The 24,922-nt window shown below is 38.8% G+C and overlaps 1 protein-coding gene across 1 annotated transcript in view; it reads left to right on the top strand.

Annotated features, from left to right (window-relative positions):
• CRIM1 (cysteine rich transmembrane BMP regulator 1) overlaps positions 1-24,922 on the top strand; it is a 243,076-nt gene that overhangs the window by 203,679 nt on the left and 14,475 nt on the right. Inside the window, exons 12-14 of the mRNA XM_044663657.1 lie at positions 3,754-3,969; positions 7,601-7,822; positions 23,315-23,509. Of these exons, the coding sequence (XP_044519592.1) occupies positions 3,754-3,969; positions 7,601-7,822; positions 23,315-23,509 (633 nt within the window). The remainder of the gene's footprint in view (positions 1-3,753; positions 3,970-7,600; positions 7,823-23,314; positions 23,510-24,922) is intronic.

Raw genomic sequence — 24,922 nt, 5'->3', positions numbered from 1 at the left:
ATTCAACTTTGAAGGTCCAGAGGCAAGATTAGATAGGTAAGTTGTTAAATGAGAAAGTAGAATCCAAGGAAAGGTCTAAGTAAGTTAGTCAGCTGGAGTGGAAAGTTCAGATCAAGGTGAAGGTCAGAAAAAACTAATTACCAGACAAAACAAAGGAAAAGATTTCAAGCTTTAGCACAGAATTACTATAGTTTGTCACATTCAGTGAGCTAAGTATTTTCACTAATTTTTGTTCTTCTCAATGATCTAAAACTGTGGACATCTCCCTCATATTCATTCCCTGGCTTTTAAATAGGAAAGATGTATGTATGTTGGGGCGAAAGTGGACACTACTTATTTTTAAAACTGCTCAGCCACTTGGATGAAGGATTGAACTGTGGATTAGAAAGGGTTAATTCAATTATGTTGTCAAACATTTAACATAAATATCTACAACATCTACATGTTTAGTCTCTTCAAGTGATAGATGTACCTTCAAGGACAATCTTCTCTGTGGTCCCCACATGCCCCAAAGCCCTGGGTCTCAGCTTTGGATAGATCTTTTGGATAAAAATGTAGGTGAGGGTCTTCTTGTGGCCCTCATAGCCTGGTTTGCTTGTCCTGGGGATTTGGAGGTGAAGGGATATGTGTGTGTGAAGAGAAAGAGCCACCAATGGACTGAGGCAATAACAGACTCTTTCTTCCCTGAGTTATGTCCTCTTCCAACCCTTAATCCTCATGCTTAATCCTTCTTGCGCTACAGGGTTTGAATACCAGTGCTATGGTCTCAGGTTCCTCATAAGGTCTTGAATCCTTATATGTGACTAATAAAGTTCTCATTAAAAAAAAGACTGAGTGAATTTAAAATTTAATTTTAACAAGGAAAAATGGTACTATTTTTATTTCTTGAAAAAAGCTACTTAGAAGTGCCTTTTTTATAATGCAATCTTTTGGAAGGAAAAATCTGCAAGGTGTCCATTTGATTCATCAACCCCTGCCCTTTCCAATTCTGCTCTGTTTGAATACTTATTACACTTGCAACAGTGAAATTAAATGTCTAGAATGTTGTCACAATGACACTGATAAATAACAGGCTCAAGGAAAGAACAGAGCAGATTCTAAAAGTGCATTGTCTGAATTATACTTATTAATGATAATCATGTGTGACTGATCAGCTAAAAGCCATTTGACCTCCCAGTGTCCTGGTGTCTCTCAGAAATTCCAGGGTATTCTACAATTGCTGATCTGCTCAAGCACAAGGAGTTTCCTCACCTCCAGTGAAATCACAGGCCCAGGCCAAAGGAAAAACAGTTCTAATAATAAGCCCCTCAGTTTCTCTAGCTCTCTTAGCTGGTGAGCTTCTCGAGAGCAGTAATATTTTTTTTGGCTTTTCTTTGTATCCTCAATTCTTCAGTGGCTTGCACGTAGTCAGAATTTAATAAATGCTTATTAACTTACCTTAAGCTCAGTGCTTGTGCTTATCTGCTATCTTTTTCATCTTTCATACTGTTATTGGATAGAGATCTTATTCCATTTTATAGATGAAGCAACTGGCAAAAAGAAGCTCTCTGATTTTGTGAAGCATGCTCAAAAGCCATACAATGTCTCCATGGTACAACTGATAGAATGGGCTTTAGAAGTCATCTACAGCAACCCCCTCATTTTACAGAAAAAGAAACTAAGATACTGAGAGGCTATATATGTATATATATATACACATATATGTAAATATGTGTGCATAATATGCAGTTTATAAATGAAAATATGTGTTATTTTGCATATATTATATACTATAATATATAGAGATATATCATACTATGTAATGTATTTCACCAAAGGTAGTGCCTTTCATGGTTTATCTCTTATGGATTCTTCTTACTAGAGGACTCAAACTTGTTGATCTGAAATACTGATGACTTAAAGAGGAAATAGAACGATTCACTTCCATCCCCTTGAGAAGTTAGCTTTTTGGACCTATCTTTCTTCTTGGTTATTCCTGGTCAATTCCTTTTTCTACTATTGTCAAATTAAAGGAGCTGCTACTGAAGCTTTCCCATGTTAGACTAAAGGTTCACCCACTGCTATTTTTTCCTCAGGTTTCCCTTCCTCTTTCTTACCCTTTCTTTTTCTGTTTTTCTTTCATATCCCACCTCTCTCAGGTCCCTTCCTGTTTTGCCTTGAAGCAAGTTGTATAGGGGAAAGGGTTAGAAAGGTAAGGAAAACTGGAAATACACATGGCTGTTTATTCCTATGACTTGACTATCTTTCCCCTTTTGTGTCAGATCTAGGAGCCATCAACCCTTAGAAAGCAATTCTTCTCTTTTCAAGGAAAACTGTTTTCAACTCTTTTACAGGTCTCCTTAGGAAGCCTTTTCCTAATTCTCCCATATGAGCAGTGACCTTTTTAAAAAAAAGTTTCTGTCTTTGAAGCATGAAATACATTATTATAATTTGTCCATTCCTTGTCTTTCCCACCACTAAACCACTACCTCGGTTTATACAAGTCAATTTGCATTCTCATGGTCTTCCCTTCTCTTGTTTACATATCAAAATGTTTAGTCCTTTCACATTCGATCTATTTACTAGCATGAACCCATAAGCCAGTATCAGATTTCTGTCATTTTTAAAGATGACCAAAGTACTCTTCTTCACTGATCCAGAACACTGTCCCTGACCCTTTGAAACGAGGTAACCAAAGTTGTCTTCCTACCTGGGATTCAGCACCAGTCCAGTTGCTTTTAACTTGCTATCCTGGCCACATATTTCAAAACTACAGTGATCATGGTGGTCATTGCTGAATAGACTCTTTACTTTTCATTGTGGAAGGTTGCAAGAATTGTGCCCACCATGGCATGCAAAAGGTGTTTTCACCATGTTCCAACTGGGTTCAGCACTCTCAGACCTCTCTTGATGTTCTCATTCTACAATCTGTGAACAGGCTGTCCCCATCCTTCTTAGTCCCTCAGTGCAACTCTAGGGCAGCTCTCAGTACCTTTCAACATACTCTTAATATTGAATTTCCTTCCTATCATCATCATCTCATTTGAGAGACCAAAAGGCTAACATTGTCTCTGCTGGAGAATGATGGCAGTTATCAACAACCTCTCAATTTTTGCCTCTCAAAAGTGAGTGGTATCTTAGAACAGAGGGCTAGTCTTCAGTATTAGCTTTCTGTCTGTTGATTCTACATGAACATTCCTGTTCAGTTTGCTGGCAGGCAGTCTTATTCTGGGTGTACCCAAATTGGTTATAGCACATATTTCCAAGTTTTCAAATACTTAAGCTCCCAGAAAATTAATGGAGTGCACAGGGCATTGAATAGGATGAAAAAAAATGGGTGGCAAAATTCTCTGAACTTTGGGAAGTTTATACAAGATCCAAACAGTTGATTTCTTTGTAAGATTTGCTAATCACAGTTCACCTCTGCAATCTCCTGAAAGTGATAAATGATCTCAATGAAATCCTGTTTGGAGAAGAAGTTAGCTTATCGTGGCACATTAATACTCATATTACTAAGACAGATCATAAATCACCCTCTTTTTTTAGTATGATAAAAGGAATTTCTGCTCACTCCTTATACCAGTAAGCATGTTTATTATATTGCTTTTAATTTCTTTTTTTCCTTGATCAAAAGAAGTTGAGAGAGTTATCAACCATTCCTCTAGACTAGTGAAAATCGTCAGGACCTTCAAGAGCTGCTGAGCACAACCTCTCAGTGGCAATACCTCCTCTGTCATAACCTCTTTTCTTTTGATCTTATGTTTGATTTCTCAGATGAATTTGTGGTACAGAAACCAGAGCTGAGCAGCCCATCAATTTGCCATGCTCCCGGAGGAGAGTACTTTGTGGATGGAGAAACGTGGAACATTGACTCTTGCACACAGTGTACATGTCACAGTGGGCGTGTGTTGTGTGAAACTGAAGTCTGTCCTCCCCTTCTTTGCCAAACTCCCTCGCGCACCCAGGACTCCTGCTGCCCTCAATGTACAGGTAACCACAGTTCTCTTCAACTCACTGATGAACTTGGTAGCCCAGAAAAGAACTGGATCAGGTTAGAGATGTTGTCAAACTGAAACTGTAAAGAAAGATAACTTAAAAAAGGACTTGAACCAAGCTCAAATGAAAATGCTAGCCAGAAAGCATTAAGATGCCCATTAGCACACCATCTCAAACCATTCTTTTCTATGGTTCACATTTATTTTTTGAAATTAATGTAACTTTGAAGAAATCATCCTGTTTTATGATGACCATTTGTCTTGCTTACTACATGTCAGACACACAAAATATTTAATTTCCAGAATAAGCCAGTCTTAGGCCATTAGCTTATCTTGAATGGTCTCACTCATATAAATTTTCTTTTATGTTTCCATTTTGGAAGAATAGCTATGCCACCCTTAGAATGTATAAAAAATGGTACTTTGTATCCTTTGAAGGAAATATTCGCTTACGACTCTTCTATTGTGAAAGCCAAAGAATTTATGTCCACTCTTTTTCTTTATCACTTAAGAACATTATGACATTATTTCTGGATGTTATTTATAATTCTAGAGATTTTGAGATAACATAAATGTAAGGAATATTATACGATTTATTCAATTTTTTAATGAGATGAACCTACTGATAACTGGACCTTAACACTTAGCTTTTTGAACATATGTGTGTGGTTTGACCATTTATCTGTGGAAGGACAATATTCTTCAGTTCTGTTATTAATTTTATCAAATAGCAGAACATCTGCCTTTTTTTAACCCTTACCTTCTGTCTTAGAATTCTATGGCAGACAAGAGGTAAGGACCAGCCACTTGGGGTTAAGTGACTTGTCCAGGGTCACACAATTGGAAAATGTCTGAGGTCAGATTTTAACCCAAGTCCTCCCCACTCCAAGCCTGGCACTTAATCCACTATGCTATCCAGCTGCCCAGAACAGCTTGCTTTTATGATATTACCTCTCATAGAATTCCTTTTTAACATATCAGTGGGTTGACACTACAAGCTTATTCATCATAGCATGTCAGTTTATAATTGAATGCTGACTTTTTATAGGTGATCTAAAAATTTTTTTCTTGTCAGGGTTACCTACATCAGCCAAGGTCTACTATATAATGATGATGATGATGATGATGATGATGATGATGATGATGATGATGATGATGATGATGATGATGCAAATAAGATATAAATAAATATAATTCAAAAAAGAATGTGAAAGCTCATAAAGAGATACCAGGTGTTCCATTAGATCCTAAGGAAAGGTTAAAAATTAATCTGTTTAAATTCAAAAGAATTAATACAAGTGGCAAGTCAAGGTGTTTCATCAGTTTTATTTTTTATAAGGTTCAGTAAGCATGTCTAGATTGGTTTTGGGTTTTTTCCTAGTTTTTGCTTTTTTATCTTTAATGTTTTTAGGTATTGGGAGAAGATGAATTGTAGAATACAAATAAGAAGTAAAACAGAGAGTAGGGAAGTATAAGATGTAAATCAAGGAAGTATATGGAGGACCAAAAAAAAAAAAAGTAAAGTCTTTCTGGAAGTAATGAACAAAGAAGAGGAAAGAGAAACAGAGTGCTAGTGGATGAGATGACCCAATAAAATTTTTAGCTCATGTTCCATAGGGACCATATGCTTGTTGAAATAAAAGCCTTCCTTCTCATTTTTTTCTGTGGCTCCCTCCAACTTGTACTCTATCACTAACAGCAGGATGAGATTTTCACTTTTGGTCTTTTCTCGGCCTTTGAGAGATTCACATTCCTTGGGAATAGCTATGTCTTCTGCTTGTCACAGCTTCTCCTGGCATTTCTCCTTCTTTTACAAGCTCTACTCCTACTTTGGTCTCCTCTTCTGAATACTGAGACACAAACATAGGGTGAGATATAACTCCTCACCAAGCTTTTAAAAATTGTTTTGTTTTTTATTAAATTCTTAAAAGTATAGTGATTTACAAGGTTCGGGTTTAATGACATCATCAGTGACTTTCAATCAATGGATAGAAAGTGCTGACTCTCTTAAAATAAAGCAGCATTAAGTCCTCAGAACAGAAATGATCTCTTGACACTGATGTCCAGTTTCTACTCTGACTCTTCACTGCCCCCCAAAAGAACAGTCACTGAGAAAGGCTATAGAAAAATGTTTAAATCTACCTCATTCACTCAGATCTCTGTCTGAATAGAAAGCTGAATGTGGACATAGCAGTGGACTCTGTGATGTTTCCCTTCTCTTGACCAAGACTCAAACCCTTTCCCATTTGAACCTAATAGAGATAGGCAGAAATATCTTCCTTTCTTGCCTCATTTCTCCCACCAGGGAAGACCCCCCAAAAACATAACTCCTTTGGACAAGTAACAACTGTCTAATAGCATGAAATTATTTTCAGAGAGAATATGGCTTAAGGTTACAATATTATGATAACAGTCCATCTCCTTTCACCATGTAACCTAAGTGTTTCAGCTCTTGACTGAATTACAATCAAAGCTATAAATATGATCCTCCAGAATAACCATGCTAGGAAAACAGTCTCTCTTTCTTTAGATCATATGTTTGGTGTTTTTAAGTGAGGAAATGGGTCTTTTGTTGCTTAGAGGTTTCTTTCTTGGCCCTAGACTTTTGGGTAGCGGTGGCTCACTTCTGTGAGCATTTATTGTGCTGATTCAAATCCTTCTTCTAACAAGATGAATTCAGAGGTCCTTTCCAGCTAGAAATCTATGGCCCCATGAACCAGAGCTTTTTTGAATTAGGCCTTTCAATGCTTCATCATGCTCAAATTTTTTTTTTGAGGTTTCCAGAGGAAATGCCCTACAAACTTTAGTTGAAGGTAAGCAACATGGTCTTTGTGAAAGCACTTTGTAAATGGTGATGTGCTCTGCAAGTGTGCAATGTCTGGTCACCGTGCTTCAGGATTGGTAGGGTCTTAGGGTCTCCTTGGTGTCAGAACTTCTTCCACTCATACCTGTCATAAACTTTCTGTGCTTTAGGAGAGAGCCTTCATGAGCTGCTATGGCTGAAAAAGATTCATCTCCTGGTGGCCATCCTTTCTGGATTGGGCCTCTTTTTTCTTGACTAGTGAATCATTGCCAAGTTTGCCACCTTTCTGGGACCTGAAAAAACTTCCATCCCCTGGCATAGCTTTAGAGAACTAAGGGGTCACAGCCTTGCCACAATGAGCCGTCCAACTAGGATTTAAATGGATAATTAGATAATTATAATCATCATAGATATTAAAGCATTCGGGCCAGGAGAAAACATTGACTCTTTGTTCTTCAGTAGCTTCTTCTTCATTTTCTAGAGTAAAGACTACATATACCTCTCTCTATTTGCACCCCACCTCTAGTCATTTAGGTTTTCTCTCACCTGATTATGTGCACATCTAAACCTAGGAGGTTAGAGGCATTTTTCTTCTTGGCCATTTGGTGAACCTGAAAAATACAGTTTAAAAAACTGTCTTTCAGGCCTGCCTAAGTTGGCCTTTTTGTTTTATTATTTGAATATGCTTTTTAATATGTATACTCAGAGGCCTGTAGGTGGCCACAACCTTTATGAGGCAAAATGAAGAAGACTCATTATGTCTCACCATTAGTGGCCTACATCCTCTTATTTTCCCTGCTGACTTGTGTGTCCATTTTTCCAGATGAACCTCTTCAGCCTTCCTCATCAAATAATGAGAGCATGCCTAGTTACTGCAAAAATGATGAAGGGGACATATTCCTGGCAGCTGAGTCGTGGAAACCCGATGTTTGTACCAGCTGCATATGTATGGATAGCATGATTAGCTGTTACTCTGAGTCTTGCCCTTCAGTCTCCTGTGAAAGACCCGTTTTGAGAAAAGGCCAGTGTTGTCCCTACTGCATAGGTAAGAACAAGAAAAAAGTCTTAATCTCTCTGAGTGACTATTGGAAATATAATAGTGACTATTAATAGACTAGTTGGGTTATTGGTTTGAGCAGTTGGCACTCCGTAGAGAACAGAACAGAACTGGGGATCCCAAATAGAAGAAAAAGTTGGAAGATCTGCCCTGAGAAGCAGCGTACCAGGAGAAATCTTAAGATGTGCTTTCTCAGGATGCCACTGTAGTTTGAGGAGTTTGAGATGTGCATGTGTCCTTTTGCTATTTCTGGACTTTGAGCTTCATTTTTCAGAAATTCCTTTTTCCATCCAAGAAATACTTCTAGGATGAATACCACATTGTGGCCTTCTCTTCCTGAGAGAGCTATTGCACTATGTATTTCCACCCATCCAAAGATCTGTGATTTATTGGTGTGAGTATTCCTTACACCAACACAGATCTGCCTCTGACCAGCCTTCATAAGTTCCTGTGACCAAAAGCATTCCTCATCTGGTGGCCAGTCTTCTTGGGCTGAGCAACTGTGAATTCAGCTAAGTAGGTCCTTGACGAGCAGACATCCAGACTGTGGCCAGGCCGACATTCAAAAGTTTTCCAGCTTAATAGACTTCCAGAGCCTGGGCTAACGAACTTTTCAGGAAACCAGGACCATCTCCACTCCCAAATAAGGCATTAGAAATTAGATTTTAGTGGAAGCTTATATTATCCAAAGGAATGTAATCAGTGAAAATAGTGCTAATGTGGAAAACCATTAACCAGTACTTTTTCTTTTCATCTTCTGACTATATTTTTTCCCAACCAGTTCCCTGGTTGAATTCAATTCAGTAAACACTTTTTAAGTCCCTTCTATGAGCAAGAATTGTGTTAGGCAATAAAAACAAAATAGTCATACCCTCTAGGATCTTACATTCTACTGGGTTCTCCTGAATGAGAACCTGTAATGCAGCATTCCCCATCTTGTGATAAATTTCCTGGAAATCACCAAAGGAGAAATGTGGGAGGCTCAATGGTCTCCACATGACAAAACAGGGGGTCTAGAGAGACTCCATCAACTTCACCTGCCTTTCTAGTGAAACTGAGTAGATGAACTTAAAAAAAAAGTAGACCCTCCTCTGAATTTTATTACATTTATTTCTTTAACTAGGAAATCTCTCCAGCAGCAAAGTCATCTTACAGATCTTGATATAGAGAAATTTCTACAATAGGGTATAGTGGGACATTTGGATCCCATACAGGAGTCAAGTTCAAAATTAGGCTGTAATACTCTGAAATATAGGCAAGCTAGCATCAGTAATATGAATATGATTTCCAAGCACACATACCTCTAGAATTATATTTGAAGAACAAAATATACACTTTCTAGCCACAAAGTTATCCATCAATTCTAATACTTGTTATAATGAAGGAAGTATTACTCGGAGGTTGGCCATCACTTCTCAGGAGAATACCTCAATATTTTCTGATATTCTTTCCACCACTTCTTCAAAGATTTTATATCCTCCCATTAAAATCATCAAGATTAGTTACAGATTTATATTTATGGTTAGCATTCATATAGCATTTTAAGGTTTACAAAGTACTTTACAAATATTATTTCATTTTATCTTTATAACAAACCTGTGAAGTTGGTTCTCTTATTATTTCCATTTTAATCGATGAGGGAACTGAAGCAGGTAGAACTTAAGTGACTTGCCCAGATTCATACATCTAGGAAGTGACTGAGGCCAGATATTTCTTTAGGTCCAACATTATCCACTGTCCCATCTAGCCGCCTCATTATCTTAAATAAAGCATCTTAGCTTAGTATCACTTGGGTTGTTGTTTTAAGTGAAGTAGTGGATATATTGCTTTTTGTGACTTGGATGCAAAGGAGAAATCAAATCCAATAATTTCTAATGGCACAAATTTGTGATATATAAGAATTACCCAGGAACGTGAAAGGTAATAGGACTAAGAAATGCCTTTAGGCTCTGAGAACAGAAAAGTTAATTCCTGTTAATTTTTAATCATTGTAATCTATACAGTAGAAATTATCTCAACTCCTGAAATAGTTTGCCGGATACTGACAAGAGGTGATTTTACAATCCCAGTTGTAGCTTTGGGTTGATTGTCATTCCTATTGGATCATAAAGACCCAGCTTGGACATAGGTATATGTGCGTGATAAAGGGAATACTATTAATCTTGTAAATAATTTAGACAGTTATATCTATTGTGTATCATCCACCCTTTATTTAAATTAATTTCTAAATTTGTAAAAGGAAGGACTGTGATCTCAAAGATTGCTTCTAGATCTAATATTCAGTGATTCTTGATTTTAATGACTACATTTTGTCACTATTTAGAGACTTTCTTCTCATAATCATCAAGTTTTGTTTGTTTTAAATAAGAGACCTTCCATCCTTCTTTTTTTTTAAGTGAACATAATCTCTGTCATGTCATGAAGGGAAGAATGAATGTAAACATTAGGAAGTCATTTTAGGAAGACATGGCTTAGGAAAAAGCTAGGTCATGGCCAAGGATAAAAACAAAACAAAATAGGGAAATGAGTGCAGGATGTTAGATTCTGGTTGGGAAAATAGTAATCATAGCAGTAAATATGTGACACCCCACTTTTTATCTAACAATCTTCAAGTGCATTGCAGTTGTTAAACCAGATTTTCCTACTATGTACACCATCCTCTGGCAGCCCATTAGATTTTTCTGAAAACTACATTTAATCTTTCCAGCCAGTAGAACATTTGGTCCTATAGTCCTTAAGATATCCATATGTGAAACCACTTGGATAGGCAAAAGATCAATATGACCACCCACCCTCACTAACTTCTGATCACATTAAAACTACCCAAAAAATTAAAGTAAAAAAAGGGATAGGGAAAAGTAAATTATTGCTCAATCACAGAAAAAAATATAAATGTTTATCAGTAAGCATTTATTAAGTATCTGCTACATGCCAGGATGCTACATGCTAACTATACAAAAAGAGGCTCTGTCCTCAAGGAGCTCACAATCTAAAGAGGCAAGAAACAAACAAATATGTACAAACATGCTATATAAGGATAAAAAATAATTAAGAGAGGGAATATACTAGAATTTTGATAAACTGGGAAAGATTTCCTATAGAAGATAAGGTTTTAGTTGGCACTTAAAGGGAGTCCAAAGAGAAATGAAGAAGAAAAGCATTGCAGGAAATGGGAGATCCCCCAAGAAAATAGACAGTCTAGAGATGGAGTGTCTTCTTCATGGATCAGCAAGGAGACCTGTGTCATTGTATCCAAGAGTGCATGGCAGACAGTAAGGTACAAGAAGACTGGAAAGGTAGGAGGAATCTAGTTATGAAAGGCTTTGTATACCAAACAGAGGACATGGTATTTGATCCTGGAAGTGATAAGGTGCCAATGCAGTTTACTGAGTAGAGGAATCCTCACATTGGCAGTTCAGCAAAGGAATGAAGAGAGATGAGGAAGGTAGACCCACCCGCAGGATATTGCAGTACTCTAAATGAGAGGTGATCAGGGCGTGATGGTACCAGAGTGGTGGCGGCATTAGAGGAGAGAAGGGGAGGTGCAGAGGGAGAGTATTCTAGGCCTAGGGGAGAGCCAGAGCAAAGGAACTGTGTGGGGAACTTCAGAGGGTAGAACTCCCTCCCCTGACAAAAGCCATAATCTGTCTATGACAACAAATCATTCCTAGGGAACTATTTGAAGCACAGAGATTAAATGACTTGACCAGGGACATTCAGTTAGTGTCACAGGCAAACTATGAACCCAAATTAATTGCAAGTGTAGAATTCTAATATGTCATAACTGCCTCCATAAACAAACATTAGATCTCGAGGAATTGTGACATGCCCACAATCCCAGAAGCAGTAAATCTTCATAATAATAAGCTTTAAAAAATCATAATATGTGCTCAGTTTTACTATGCATTGTAGAACAGTCATAGACATTACTTATCTCAGTCAAGTCATACACTTGACAAATAGCAGAAGTTACTTCATATTTAAAAGGTAGACTTGAGGGGGCAGCTGGGTACCTCAGTGGATTGAGAGCCAGACCTAGAGACGGGAGGTCCTAGGTTCAAATCTGACCTCAGACACTTCCCAGCTGTGTGACCCTGAGCAAGTCACTTGACCCCCACTAGCCCTTACCACTCTTCTGCCTTGGAACCAATACACAGTATTGACTCCAAGACGGAAGGTAAGGGTTTAAAAAAAAAGGTGGACTTGAGAGTTATGACTTATAGAGTTTAATTGTTTTGTTTTGCTTTGTTTTAATCAGAGGATGTGGTGTCATGTGAAAGTTCTTGAGATCTAAGTAAAACTTAGTCATCTTTTGTGGGTAGTCTCATTTAATGAAGTTACTTAAAAGTGTAAAAATAATATAGGTGGGCACACAAATAAGGGACAAAGAACTATAAAATAAAGGTTGAAAATTGATTTTTGATACTTTTGATAGATGTTATCAAAGTATCTTTAGTGGTAAGTGAAGTGAAGCTCAAAGATGAACTTCCCTTCAGGGCCAGGCACAAGGAACACTAAAAAGACTCTTGTTTATGAAAAATAAACTATTTATTTAAATATATACATAAGAGAAAAAGGATTTCTAATTCTAAGGGATTCTAACTCCACCCAACTAAACTCCCAGGTCCTGCAAGGAACAGTTTCTCCTGTGGTTCACAGGCTATGCTAATCCTCCCTGATCTACCTAACTAAATTTATACTATTCTAAATAAACCTAACCACTCTAACTCTTAACTTCACCGTTAAGTTATAAAGATAACCAAGGCTAGCTGGTCGAGTCTCCACAAGAATCAGGTTAGGACTCTGAGACTTAACAGACTCAGAGTCCAAACCAAAGACCAGGTTTTGTTTGGTCTTTTCACAGTTTAACCAATTTATAAACAGTAACAGATAAAAGAATAGTGTTTCCTAAGTTGGAAAAGAAAACACTCCACTCCTTCGAGTCTTTCCCTCAGACCAAGGTAGAGAGAGGCAAAGATGTTACCTTCTCTAGCCCTGAGAGAGAAAGCAGCTGGGTGTGGCTCTGTCAACTGCCAGAAGCCAACTGTCAGAATGCCACACAACACAGAGAGTGTAACTGTCATAGAATAACGGTTATAACTGCCAACAGTTGAAATTAACACTCTCTATTTGAAACTCCAATTCTTCCTTGAGCAGCTTCTCTACTTCTTACCTTTAAACTAATAAAACAATACTTATTTTCTTATATCATCCTTATAAAAGGTGGTTGTTATTGTTCAGTCATTTTTGTTATCTTCTCTCTTTGTGATCCCATTTGGGGTTTTCTTGGAAAAGATAACAGTGGTTCATCATTCCTTCTTCAGCCCATCTTACAGATGAAGGAACTAAGGCAAACAGGGTTAAGTGACTTTCCCAGGGTAACACAGCTAGTAACTATCTGAGGCCAGGTTTGAACTCAGGAAAGTGACTATCTAACTCCAGGCCCTGAACTCCATCCATAACTTGGAACAAAAAAAATTCTGTCATTTCTGCTTAGATTCAGAACAGTAGTGTGGAAAATTTTCTAGGTCAGTGATGGGCAAACTTTTTAAAGAGGGGGCCCAAGGGAAAGAAATGCTCATCTGTCAGTCTGTTTCTAAGGCAACTCTTTCGAAGTTTCATTGTATTGTATCCTACTCATTGTATTCCTCAGATTCAGAATAATGTTGCACTGGATAGAATATTTCAGGAGGCCACATCTGGCCCGCGGGCCATAGTTTGCCCATCACTGGTCTAGACTTAGAGTTCGGAAGACCTGAGTTTGAATCTTGGTTCTAATATTTTATAGCTGGGTGACCACAGGCCAGTCATTCAATTTCCTTGAACCTCAGTTCCTCCACTGATAAAGCAGAGATCCAGTTCAATTCAACCTTCATATTGTAAGTGCCATCTGTGTGCCAAAAGTGTATGAGGAGCTGGAGATACAAAGATAGATGCTGTTGGCCTTCTGTCGGATGATAAATTAATATATCTGCTTCCCTGGATTACTGAAATGAGAGTGCTTTGTAAACCTAAAAGCATCCAGAAGAGAAAGGCGGTAGTAGTTAGTAGTAGTTGTTTTTCCCTTCATTGAGTAACTAACTGCAGCTTTGAGTTCTCATGAGGGCAAAACACTAAGATGATTTTCTTGCAAATCAGTCTTCTACGTAGTTAACATCTGAAGCTAGTTATTGGAAACTTCCCATCAAGCAAAAGATCATTCACCACTTGGTTAGCTCTGAGATTATAATGAGCTTCCTGCAATTCTCTTCCATTGGCATATCCTTCGACCTGCTTTCCTAAGGTTATAAGTGATTTCCATTCCTTAAATCAAACCTACCTAATGCTTACACAAAAAGCACACTTTTTCTTAGATTATTTTTCTTTAGAGTTTTCTCTATCAATCAATCAATCTCCGCTCACATAATATCTTCTGGGAAACAGTCTCAATAGTACATTTGCTGGTTTTTATTTTAATATCCCAGGAATAAAAACAGTGTGGCATGTAACCAGTCCTCGAGGCATCCTTAAGGTACAGATGGACTTTGGAAGTATTACATAGCCCATTTTTAAAGAATCATCATTTTGTGATGTTGAAACTATTTCCCCCTTCGTGTCAGTTTTCTGAGAGAACTCTCCAATATATTTTCTTAAAATGAAAACATCTGTGCTTTGCTGTTAAGTGTCGTTCTATAGCTGCTTGGGTGGTGATTATTGTGGATCTATTCTGTGTGTAGAACGGATTCTAGTGCAGCACTTTGTCACATAACTTCAATATTAGTCTCAACAAAAGACAAGGTTTGGATTACAGCTTCTCTATCAGGAACTTTTGAAGTACTAAAAGAGTGTTAAATTTGTGACTAGGGCTCAAATGGTGTATCTCAGGCCACATCTCAGCTGAATGACCTTTCTCATCATCTTTTCCTTATCACATGTGGCACTGTGGCTATGAAAATCACCTGAGATGACCCAGGCTTTATGGTGATCTAGATAAAGACCGAGCAACTTCTGAGGATTTATTGAGGTGTTAAGAAGATTCCTTATAGAAAGTCAGAGAGTCAGTGCCATTCAGTGTAAGAATGATGCTTTCAGGCATCATTGCCTTTCAATGCTATTGAGTGCCTTTCAGTGGCTAATCCCATCCCAGAAATTCATAATGTGCTGCCTTGCTCCTCTATAATTCCTAGAGACAGACGCTATGACATTTGTAATGAAAACATATCCAAGTAGTAAGTCTCTACTGCTTGACTCCTATAAGTCCTTTGGTTTTAGTTTTTTTTACTTTTAGCCTCAAACAAGAGACCTTGTTATAATTGCTAACAGCAGGGATATGGGAATGGCAGGAATTCTATCTCAAACAGGCTACATGCTTTTCTTCTTAAAGTTTAGAGTGTAAAAAGACACAGATTCTTATAAAACATGCTAGCTTTGGAGTTATCACACAAATGGGCAGTGTGCTAATTGAGTTCTTTATTTCTTTTTCTCACTCATTCTTTTTCTTCTCCCTTTTCCTTCCTTCTTTCTTCCCTCCTTCTCACTTCCTTTCTTCCTTCCTTCTTTTTTCTCTTCCTTCCTTTCTTTTTATGAGCCCCAAATCTCAAGTTGTACCCCTTTAGGATTTAAGAAATCTCTGAGTTCCCCAAAGCAGTTCTCTTCTTCCTCCTTCACCATTCTTCCCCAGCCCCTGCTGTGCAAATAAAATTATAGCAATCCTAGTTGATTTAGTGAGAGGCTCTGCTGTGAATGTGCCCGTTATCTTGGGTGTCAGCTACAGTCATTATATGAAGGAGGTGGCTTGATCAGCAGGGAAGCTATCAGTAGTAATCAGGCTACGGGAAGATTGCTGCTGTCATTTGCATGTGGCCCCTTTTTATTCAGGTGGGGATGTGAGCACGTACCACATTGACACCAAGGTACCAGGTAGTTGTAATAAGGACCCCTTCGTGCCCTTGGAAGCTTATACAAACATCAGCCATGTGTGAAAAACATAATTTGGGTCAGAAGCCCCTCAAATGGCCTGGCCAAGTAGTTAAGCAGCCCTAGGAGAGTCCTCAGGGATGCATGCCCAAGGGTCCTTTGTATTTTAAAGTGGCACCAGCAGGGGAGGCATGTGCAAGAACCAGAGCAGCAGTCTGGGGAATAGGGGAAGCTCTTTCTTAAAACCTGAGGTGTGTATAGCTCCCACTCCCACTTCGGCTGAGCTTCCCCGTTTTATTTTACACAGTTCAAAAGGAAGAGGCCCTTTATGTTCCCTGCTAGAACATCACTGGTTCTCCTTCTGTTCCCCCTCCTTTTCCATCGGCTTTCACTTTCAACATGATTTCCCATTGACAGAGAGTAAATGTCGATACATTGGTTGATATATTGTGTGATGTATCATTCAGTGCCTCTGCTGACACAGTAGTCAAAGTGAAGGATATGAAACTGGGAAATGTGCCCTTCACTTGGTGTCTTAGGACCAACGATTCAGGATTTTGTAGGGTTTTTTAAAAATTTATCCATGAAAGAGGTTGAACATAAACCACTATTACTTTTGATATACAAAAGTACACCAGACAGGTGAAAGTAATCATGAATACAATTTTAACGAGATCTATATTATTATTACTTTTGGGGGGATGGAAAGAGGACCTCTTATTTCATTACTGTAGAATTCCCAATGAGGATTCTTTTGCAGATCACCAGTGATTTTGCAATTTAGAAGACTTAGAAAGTTTCTTGGGAGCCCTTATAGGGCCCTTAGAGTCACAGAGCCAGTATATGTCAGAGATGGGACTTCAATGTAGGTTATCATGTCTCTAAAGCCAGCTCTCTCAGGAAAGAAGGGGAACATTTCTTTGGTTAATTCAGAGAAACTTGTGTTTTCTGAAGCTCTAATCAAAGGCTTTAGTCACTATTGTTCAGAATAGGCCTAACATCTTATTTCTGGCACCTACTTTTTTCAGTGACTGTTGAAGAAAACTATCGTGGTTCTTTTGGACCTCAGTTTCCTCATCTGTAAAATGAAGAGACAGAACTAACTGGCCCCTGCAGCCCCTTCCAACTCTAGCTCTATGATTCTATAGCCCATCAAAAGAAGATAAAGGTTTTTATGACCCCAAAAATAAATTGAGTTGGAGGAAACAAAAAATTGCCTGAGAGAAAAGGTTTCTTGTCCAACTGTGAAAGTCTTGAAAAGGGAGCTCAAGCTATTTTCACAATAATTTAGATAAAGCTTTGAGAAATCTATTATTATCACAATCAAGATCTATCTAGTTAATAGCACTTTAACTTCAGTTTCTACATTTGGGTAAACAACTGTCTTGTTTACTGTGCCCTCAAAAGAATTTTACATTCTGTTATCTAATAAGTTAAAAAAAATAGTCTTCATCTCAAAACAGCAAATATTTATCGAGTTTGTCACGGAAGGTTTCTGACAATTAGAATTACATTGGGATAACATTTGTGGAAGAAGTGACTGTATTTTTAGATAATGCCATACTTGTATCTTAACTAGTCTTAATAAGGTTTAACTGTGTTTGATTTATATTTTGTTCTCCAAGAGGATCATTTGAGGCAAGATATTGTGTTGCCCATCCCTTTCAGGTTTACAGCTATCTACATAAAGATCCAAGGAACAAGTAAACCTCAGATTTCCTCCCCCTTCCAGTCTTGAATTCAGCAAAATTTCTTAGCTCTTTTGGGCACTGGGGATACCAGTACCCAAATGACAGAGCCCCTGAATGCAAGAAGCTTATGCTTTACTGAGATGACTAAACAAATGCTTTACTGAGATGACTAAACAAATACACACACACACACAAGACAGAGAGAATTTCTGCCTCCTCAGTTGTAGTGATGACAGGCATGTGCCATCACATCCAACCTTTGGTCTGTTCTTTATGCCTGAAATTCCTCCAATCTCTTTTCACTTTTCAGGTTCCTGACCATTATATAAATCACAGCTCATGAAACCTTCCATGATCCCCGTAGTTGATAACAGCTTTCTCTGTCAGCTCTCCCATTGCACTTCTTGAAGAATGTCATAGATGCCTTGAAGACAGGGATGCTACTGTATAGCATTTGTCCAGGGCCTAACACAATCCTCTGTACACAATAGATTCTCAATAATGAACTCATTTATTGCATTCTTTATTGGTGAGACTTTTTTAGCATGCAATGGGTAGAAATGTACTAATTCATTCTCTCCAAAAATAAAAAGACTATATTAAGTGTGTCAAGAATGGCATACAACTTGTGTGCCTGTCCAGGACAAGCATGTATCATTCCTAAGGAGATTTCTTTGTTTTTTCTCTTAATAATTAGCTATATGTTGTGACCAAGATAAAACCAAATTAGTCCACTGAAATGCTATTTAAATCCCTATGTCTCTAATCTTAAATACTCATATAAAAGGAAGATGGTCTGATCGGATGGTAAAGATAATGGATGTCTCTGGTCATATTTACGAAAATCAATTATATGGGATATTATTACCAATAATAAATGATGTACTTATTTACACATAATGCTGTGCAAAAGTAGTCAAAACAGACTCAATTCCCACTTTTAAAGACCTTAACATCTCAAACCAAAATGACTCTTGTCAACAGTGTTCCTTAGAAATAATAATTTTATACTCTTCTTTGGACCGCCTCCGAGAATGTAGGAAATTATTGCTTTAGGGTTCTCAATTACATGCTTAGAACTTGAAAGAACTCATGCCATTTTGAAGACTGTCTAACTTCCTCCCTGGGAGTTGTTTTCACACTGAGTCTTTGCCTCCTTTAGAACTAGTATCTTATTCATAACCCCACATTATCAGTAAAAGGAAGAGTTGGTGTTTGTGCAACCAAGGAAAAAGCCAACTGTGAAAGACATTGCTATTGTGATTGTTACTCACCATACCCCTCACTTCATAGTAGAAAATGTGGAAGTAACAAGTTATATCCCTAAATCCAGAAGGACTCCACTTTAAAGCAATAATTTAGCTTCTTCCTCGTGTAATCAGCTTCAGAGTAGGAAGTGTTTCAATTCCAGTGTGCCCTGAAGAACCAAATTGGATACTAATAGAGGAAGAGATTGGTGTAGTTTATTTATTTTTTCTCTTTCACAGCAGTTAATTAGATTTCTAGTATAATTAGTAAAAACACCTCAGGAGTAAAAATGAAGTTCAACCTTGACAAACATCTCTTCTTTTCCTACAAAAAAATAATCATGAACTCAATTATGCATTTAAGGTAAAAATAAAGAAATAAGATAAAACAAAAAAAGACTCACAAAGGAAATGGAGTCATAAAAAACAGTTGGAGAAGTCAGTTAAGCCTGAGTTAAGATTTCATATTTCCTCCTGCCTCGTCTCCACCACAATCAAAAGTGAAAAATTACGCCCTTGTGACATGTCTGCATTTCATGGTTGAAAGGTAGCAACATTCTGTGACTTAACGGTAGATTTGTGGTAGTATGTGTTGTACAATGATGCCTCACATGTCTGATTCTTACAGGGATTTTTTAAGTATACATTTAGGGTGTCTGACTTATAAACCACAGCTGAAATTTCAAAAATGAGAGGTAAAGAAGAGAACCCTCTCATGGTCTAGGAGACACTCTTTTTATTACCCATGGAGTGGATAAATCTTTATCCTTTGAGGGGGGATTTACTCTTGTCACACCTCCATAACTTTACTACAAGAATAATACATAAAATTCTTCTCAAACTAAAGAGAAGTCCAGGAAATAAAAATGGGGGTATCTTCTTCATTTAACATTCATTAGAAGGATCAGATATGTAAATTGACACAACATTGGAAAAAAAATTTCATCCTATCGGGTTTTTTTATCTTATGAATTTTAAAAAAAATCTTTCTTCTGCCTTAGAATCAAAACTAAGTATTGGTTCCAAGGCAGAAGAACGGTAAGGACTAGTCAACTGGAGTTAAGTGACTTGGCCAGGGTCACATAGCCAGGAAGTATATGAGGACAAATTTGAACCCAAGACCTCCCATCTCTAGTTTTGATTCTCTATCCAATGAGCAACCTAGCAACATAACCCTTGCCTTATAGATTAAAAACACACACACACACACACACACACACACACACACACACACACACACAGAGTTTGTCAATAGGTATGGCCTGACCCTTTGTATCTTTAGTTCTGTTTCTTCTAGTATTGGTTAGAATATAAGCTTCTTGAAGATGAGAACAGTCTTCTTTTTTACTTATATTTGCATCCCAAATATTTAGTACAACACCTGGCCAAAAGTAAGCTCTTAATCAATGCTTATTTCCTTTCTTCAAAGTTGTTTCGTCATTTTCAGTCATATCTAATTCTCCATGACCCCATTTGTGGTTTTCTTGGCAAAGACACAAGTGGTTTTCCACATCCTTCTCCAGCTCATTTTTACAGAGAAGGAAACTGAGGCAAACAGGGTGAAGGGACTTGTCTAGGGTCACATAGCTACTGTGTATCTGAGGTTTGATTTGAACTCAACTTTTACTGACTCCAGGCTCACTGCAAGACCTACCTGCCTGTCTTCAAAACAGGAAGGTCTAAATACTTAGTTGATAATTTGGTGGTTTCATGATCTCATTGGTGTGAATACTTTGTCTGCTCCACAGAAGATTTCAACATTGGCATGCAGCAATGGGATTATTATGTAAATCTCCATTAGGAATTATTAGTCTGTGCCATGAATCCCTCTTGGGTTCTACGAAATAGCATCATTAAGATTGTTTTGTGAAGAAGTATTTAACTGCACAAGGGATTTCTGTAAAATAATCACTAGATTGAATACTCCAGTCTGTACAATGGTGTTCTGTGTTGGCTTTAGTGAAATGAAATATTGGCTAGAGGTCAAAGGAATACTTTTAATTTATATTGATGTATTGTGGTAGTGTGGTATACTGAAAAGAGTGGCTGATCTGAAGTCAGAGGGTACAAGTTCAAATCTTGACTCTGCCTCTTATTACTTGAGTGGCCTTAATCCTGGTAGGTCTTATTTTCCTCAATTATAAAATGAAGGATTTAGACTAGATGACCTCAGAGGTCCCTTCCATATTTAGATCTGTGATCCTATTGTAAGCATAGCATATTTGCTGAATTTTCAGTTGTTTGCTAGAATTACATTCTATCATCTTTCATTCTTCTAATTAATTTTCATCATAAGTTTAATCTGGAAAATATTTAATTGAGTTTTTTTAAGAAGATGAAGTCAATTGAACAAAAACTTTTGTCACAATATGTACAAGTAAAAAGAAGTATATTTGTAACAATAGAAAAGAAAGATAAGTAAGGGAGATGTTATCATAGTTAATCTTAACATATATTCATCTCTGTGGCTCTAGGACATTCATATTTTTCAGGATATAAATAGGAGAGACAAAATGATACCAGATGTAGCTTTCTTGATTTGTTGGGTTTTCCAAAAGAAATCTCACTTAAATGGGTTCTGAGCTTCAGTTTCCCTTTTTGCAAAATGAAGGAGTTGGTCTAATTGGTTTCTAAGGTCCTTCTCAGCTCTATAACTCTAATCTTAAGGTCCCCTGACCTTTGAGATCCTCTCCAACTCAAAATATTATGATTCTTCCACATGTGATCCCATTCTGTTCTGAAACAGTTTTACACAAAATCACAGGTAACTATTTCTAACCATTCTGAATTTGGGACTCTGTTGGACAGAAAATGCCTTCTAATTCTTTAAGCATTTCAGAACAGTATTCTGCCCCTCTGGATTCAGGTTTTTTTTCCTCTCCATCAGCAAATATTCACTAAACACATCTGTGTGCTTAGCACTGAGCCTGAAAGGACTGTCTTCCAGAAAATTGGGCCCCAGTCACCTTTTTCCTTTAAAAAAAAAGAGAGAGAGAGAGGAAATCATTTTCCTTCCAAGCTATTCTTATATGATTTTATTTACTTTCTTGTAAATCTCTGCTTAAAGGCAACTGATTATTAGATTGTAGATCTGCAGCAACACAGGTAGGACCAAGGAAATATGAATCTGAGCATGAAATTTCTATTAATATGGTCACTATCTTGTCACTGTATACTATTCTTCACATCATCTCATCCTTAAGAAGCCTCAGAGATTCCTCTTCTTACACTCCTCAACCCTTCCTAGTCTGGCTTAGAACCTCATTGATCAGCTGAAACTGCTCTTCAAAATGATTAGCAATTTTTACAGATATGTGTGTGTGTGTGTGTGTGTAAAATATAATTACATCTATATATTAATTGTCAAAATCTGATGGTCTTTTCTCGGGCCTAATCCTTGACTTTAGTGCTGCATTTGACATTGCTCATCACTACTTCCTCCTGGTTCTCCTCCTACCTATCTAACTGGTCTTCTTGGTCACCCCAGTCTGTGGCCCATCCATACTGGTCTTCCTCATGGCTCTATCTCAAGCCTTTTCCTTTCCTCTCTTAGACTCTCTCTCTCGGTAAACTCATCAGTGCCCGCGAGCTTGTCATCTCACCATCTAGTCATATTACATACATGAGTGTGTGTCCTATGTTTCAGACTGCCTATATCAGGCATCTCAAGCCAACATGCCCAAACTGAACTCATTCTCTTTCTCCCTCTCTTCCAAATTTTCCTATTTCTCTCCACAGTAATGCTCCTCATTTAGTCCTCCAAGTTCATAACGCTCGTGTTATTTTCAACTCATCACTCTCCCTCACCCCACATATCCAGTCTGTTGCCAAATACTTGCTATTTCTACCTCCTTCTCCCTCTCATCCAGCTCATTCCCTTTGCTCACATGCCATTTTAACTTAGTCACTCATCTCTTTCTTGCCTAGATTATCCCCATGGCTTCCTAGTGAGTCTTTCTGCCTTGAGTCTCTCCCCATTCCAGTCCTTTTGTTCACCGCTAAGTCTTTCTCCTTCTGTCTCAATAATGTCTCAGTGGCTCTGGCCTGCCTGCCAGGGCTCTTTCCCTGGGATCCGCAGTCCCCCAACGAATGGAAAGGTAGATTCCAGGGAATGTATGAACTGAGATGGGGACAAAATTACATCATCATTTTCACTAACCTGCGACGGAAATTTCAAGCCCAGTCTGTCTTTGCCACTCCAGTTATTTTTCCTCCGGACTGACACCCCGTTAACCTGAATTTCTCTTTATTCCTCATGCAAGACATTTCATCTCCCATCTTTCTGCCTTTGGACTGACCATCTTCCATGTCTGGAATAGACTCCCTCCTCTTCTCTGTCTCGTAGAAACCTCAGCTACCATTTTCTTCATGAAACCTTTCCTGGTCCCTCTCCTCCTGCGAGTGCCTTCTCTTCCTCACTATCTTGCGTGTCCATGTATTCTCTATGTGTGTGTGTGTGTGTGCATGTGTGTGTACTCACACACACTTGTGAGCTGAGTAGGACTGTTTTCAGAGCCTTGTCCATACCAAACATTTGCCCCAAACTTTGGAAGCCTGCCTGCAGCGTTTACAGTTTCTTGCATGTGGTACGCCGTGGCGCGCTAGCCTCTGAAGAAGTGTCCCCCACATGTCACTCTCTCCCACAGAAGACCCGGCACCAAAGAAGGCAGTGTGTCACTTCAGTGGGAAAACGTATGCAGACGAAGAACGGTGGGACATCGACAGTTGCACCCACTGCTATTGTTTGCAGGGCCAGACCCTGTGCTCGACGGTCAGCTGCCCCCCTCTGCCCTGCCGAGAGCCCATCAACGTGGGAGGAAGCTGCTGCCCGATTTGTCCAGGTAAGGCCGGAGCCCTCCCATCTTTTCCAAGTTCACTTTGTTTTGTGTAAGCATGAGTGCAGGAGGGTGTGTTTTCATCCCACTTAGTCCACTTTTTCCCAGCCGCTTACAGAGGCAAAAGCAGAATGATGGGGGACATTCGTCTGTTAGTTTGTGTGCTGTGTGTGCTTTTGTTCCGTCTCACAAGAGACTTACGTTTTTCCGAGGCATGAGTTTTGTGTTCTCTTTATTAAAGTCTGGTCCTACGAGTATAATATACTAAGTAGTGTTGCTGCAGCACTCAGAAAACATGGTGGAAAATGGAGAACCATTTTTGCTATTTGGTGCTCACTTGCAGAACTAGACCACCATCGTGAGCAAAACGCCCGATAAAAAGCTGGTAGGTAAGACGGGCCGGGCTTCATGGCATGAAGAGACCTCAGGCTCCTGTCCTGATACTCTGCCTGAAGCCTTCCCCCGCCTCAGGGTGTGCTTGGCCATATACATACACCCTCCTCTCTGCCCTCCTACGCATCAGACATCACTCTGGAGGAAGCCCCTAACTGCTTCCTCCCGCCCAGATCTCCGGCTCCTCCCTCGGGTTGCTCTTCACGCAGATTCTTTCCTCATCGTTCCACCTCCCCAAATGGAGCCTCTTCTCCCTCCCGACGGTCATTTCTCACCTACAGATACCTGTAAGTCTTGATGAAATGCTTTATTGTCTCCAAAGCTCTGACCTTCCATGGTCTTGTTCAAGATCCCAGCCCATGAGCAAGCCAAGGCTCCAGCTTGCCCATCACACAGCTAGTAAGTGTCCAGAGGAGGGACGCGGACCCAGATCTTCCTCTCCCATCCACTGCCTCTGGGGGCCTGTGCATAGATCTTACACTCGAGAGTGGATCCTCTCTTCCCAGTGGCATCTCCGTAGTAGCCACGCAGCCCCATGGATCCCAGGAGGGGAGGAACAAGGAAGACCATTGTAAAGACTCAGACTAGAACCCTGCTGCCCCCGCTTCAGCGTTGTACTGGGTGGGCATTCAGTAGTTAAAGAATTCAGTTCAGGGGGCAGCTGGGTGGCTCAGTGGATTGAGAGTCAGGCCTAGAGATGGGAGGTCCTGGGTTCAAATCTGACCTCAGACCCTCCCCAACTGTGTGACCCTGGGCAAGTCACTTGACCCCCATTGCCTACCCTTACCACTCTTCTGCCTTGGAGCCAATACACAGTATTGACTCCAAGATGGAAGGTAAGGGTTAAAAAAAATTTTTTTTAAGAATTCAGTTCTATTCAACAAATACATATTTGCGTTCCAAGAATGGTAAATAATCACCATGACATAAGGAGTCACGGTACAAAGATGAAAAAAATTACAGTCCTTGCTCTCAAGTTGGTTTATAAGTTAACAAGGAACGCACACTTGACCCGTAGTAAGTGCT

This window comes from Gracilinanus agilis, chromosome 2 (genome assembly GCF_016433145.1).
Source record: "Gracilinanus agilis isolate LMUSP501 chromosome 2, AgileGrace, whole genome shotgun sequence".
NCBI classification, from domain to species: domain Eukaryota; kingdom Metazoa; phylum Chordata; class Mammalia; order Didelphimorphia; family Didelphidae; genus Gracilinanus; species Gracilinanus agilis.
Note: the sequence above shows the minus strand (reverse complement) of the source record. Positions and strands in the feature narration are given on the sequence as shown.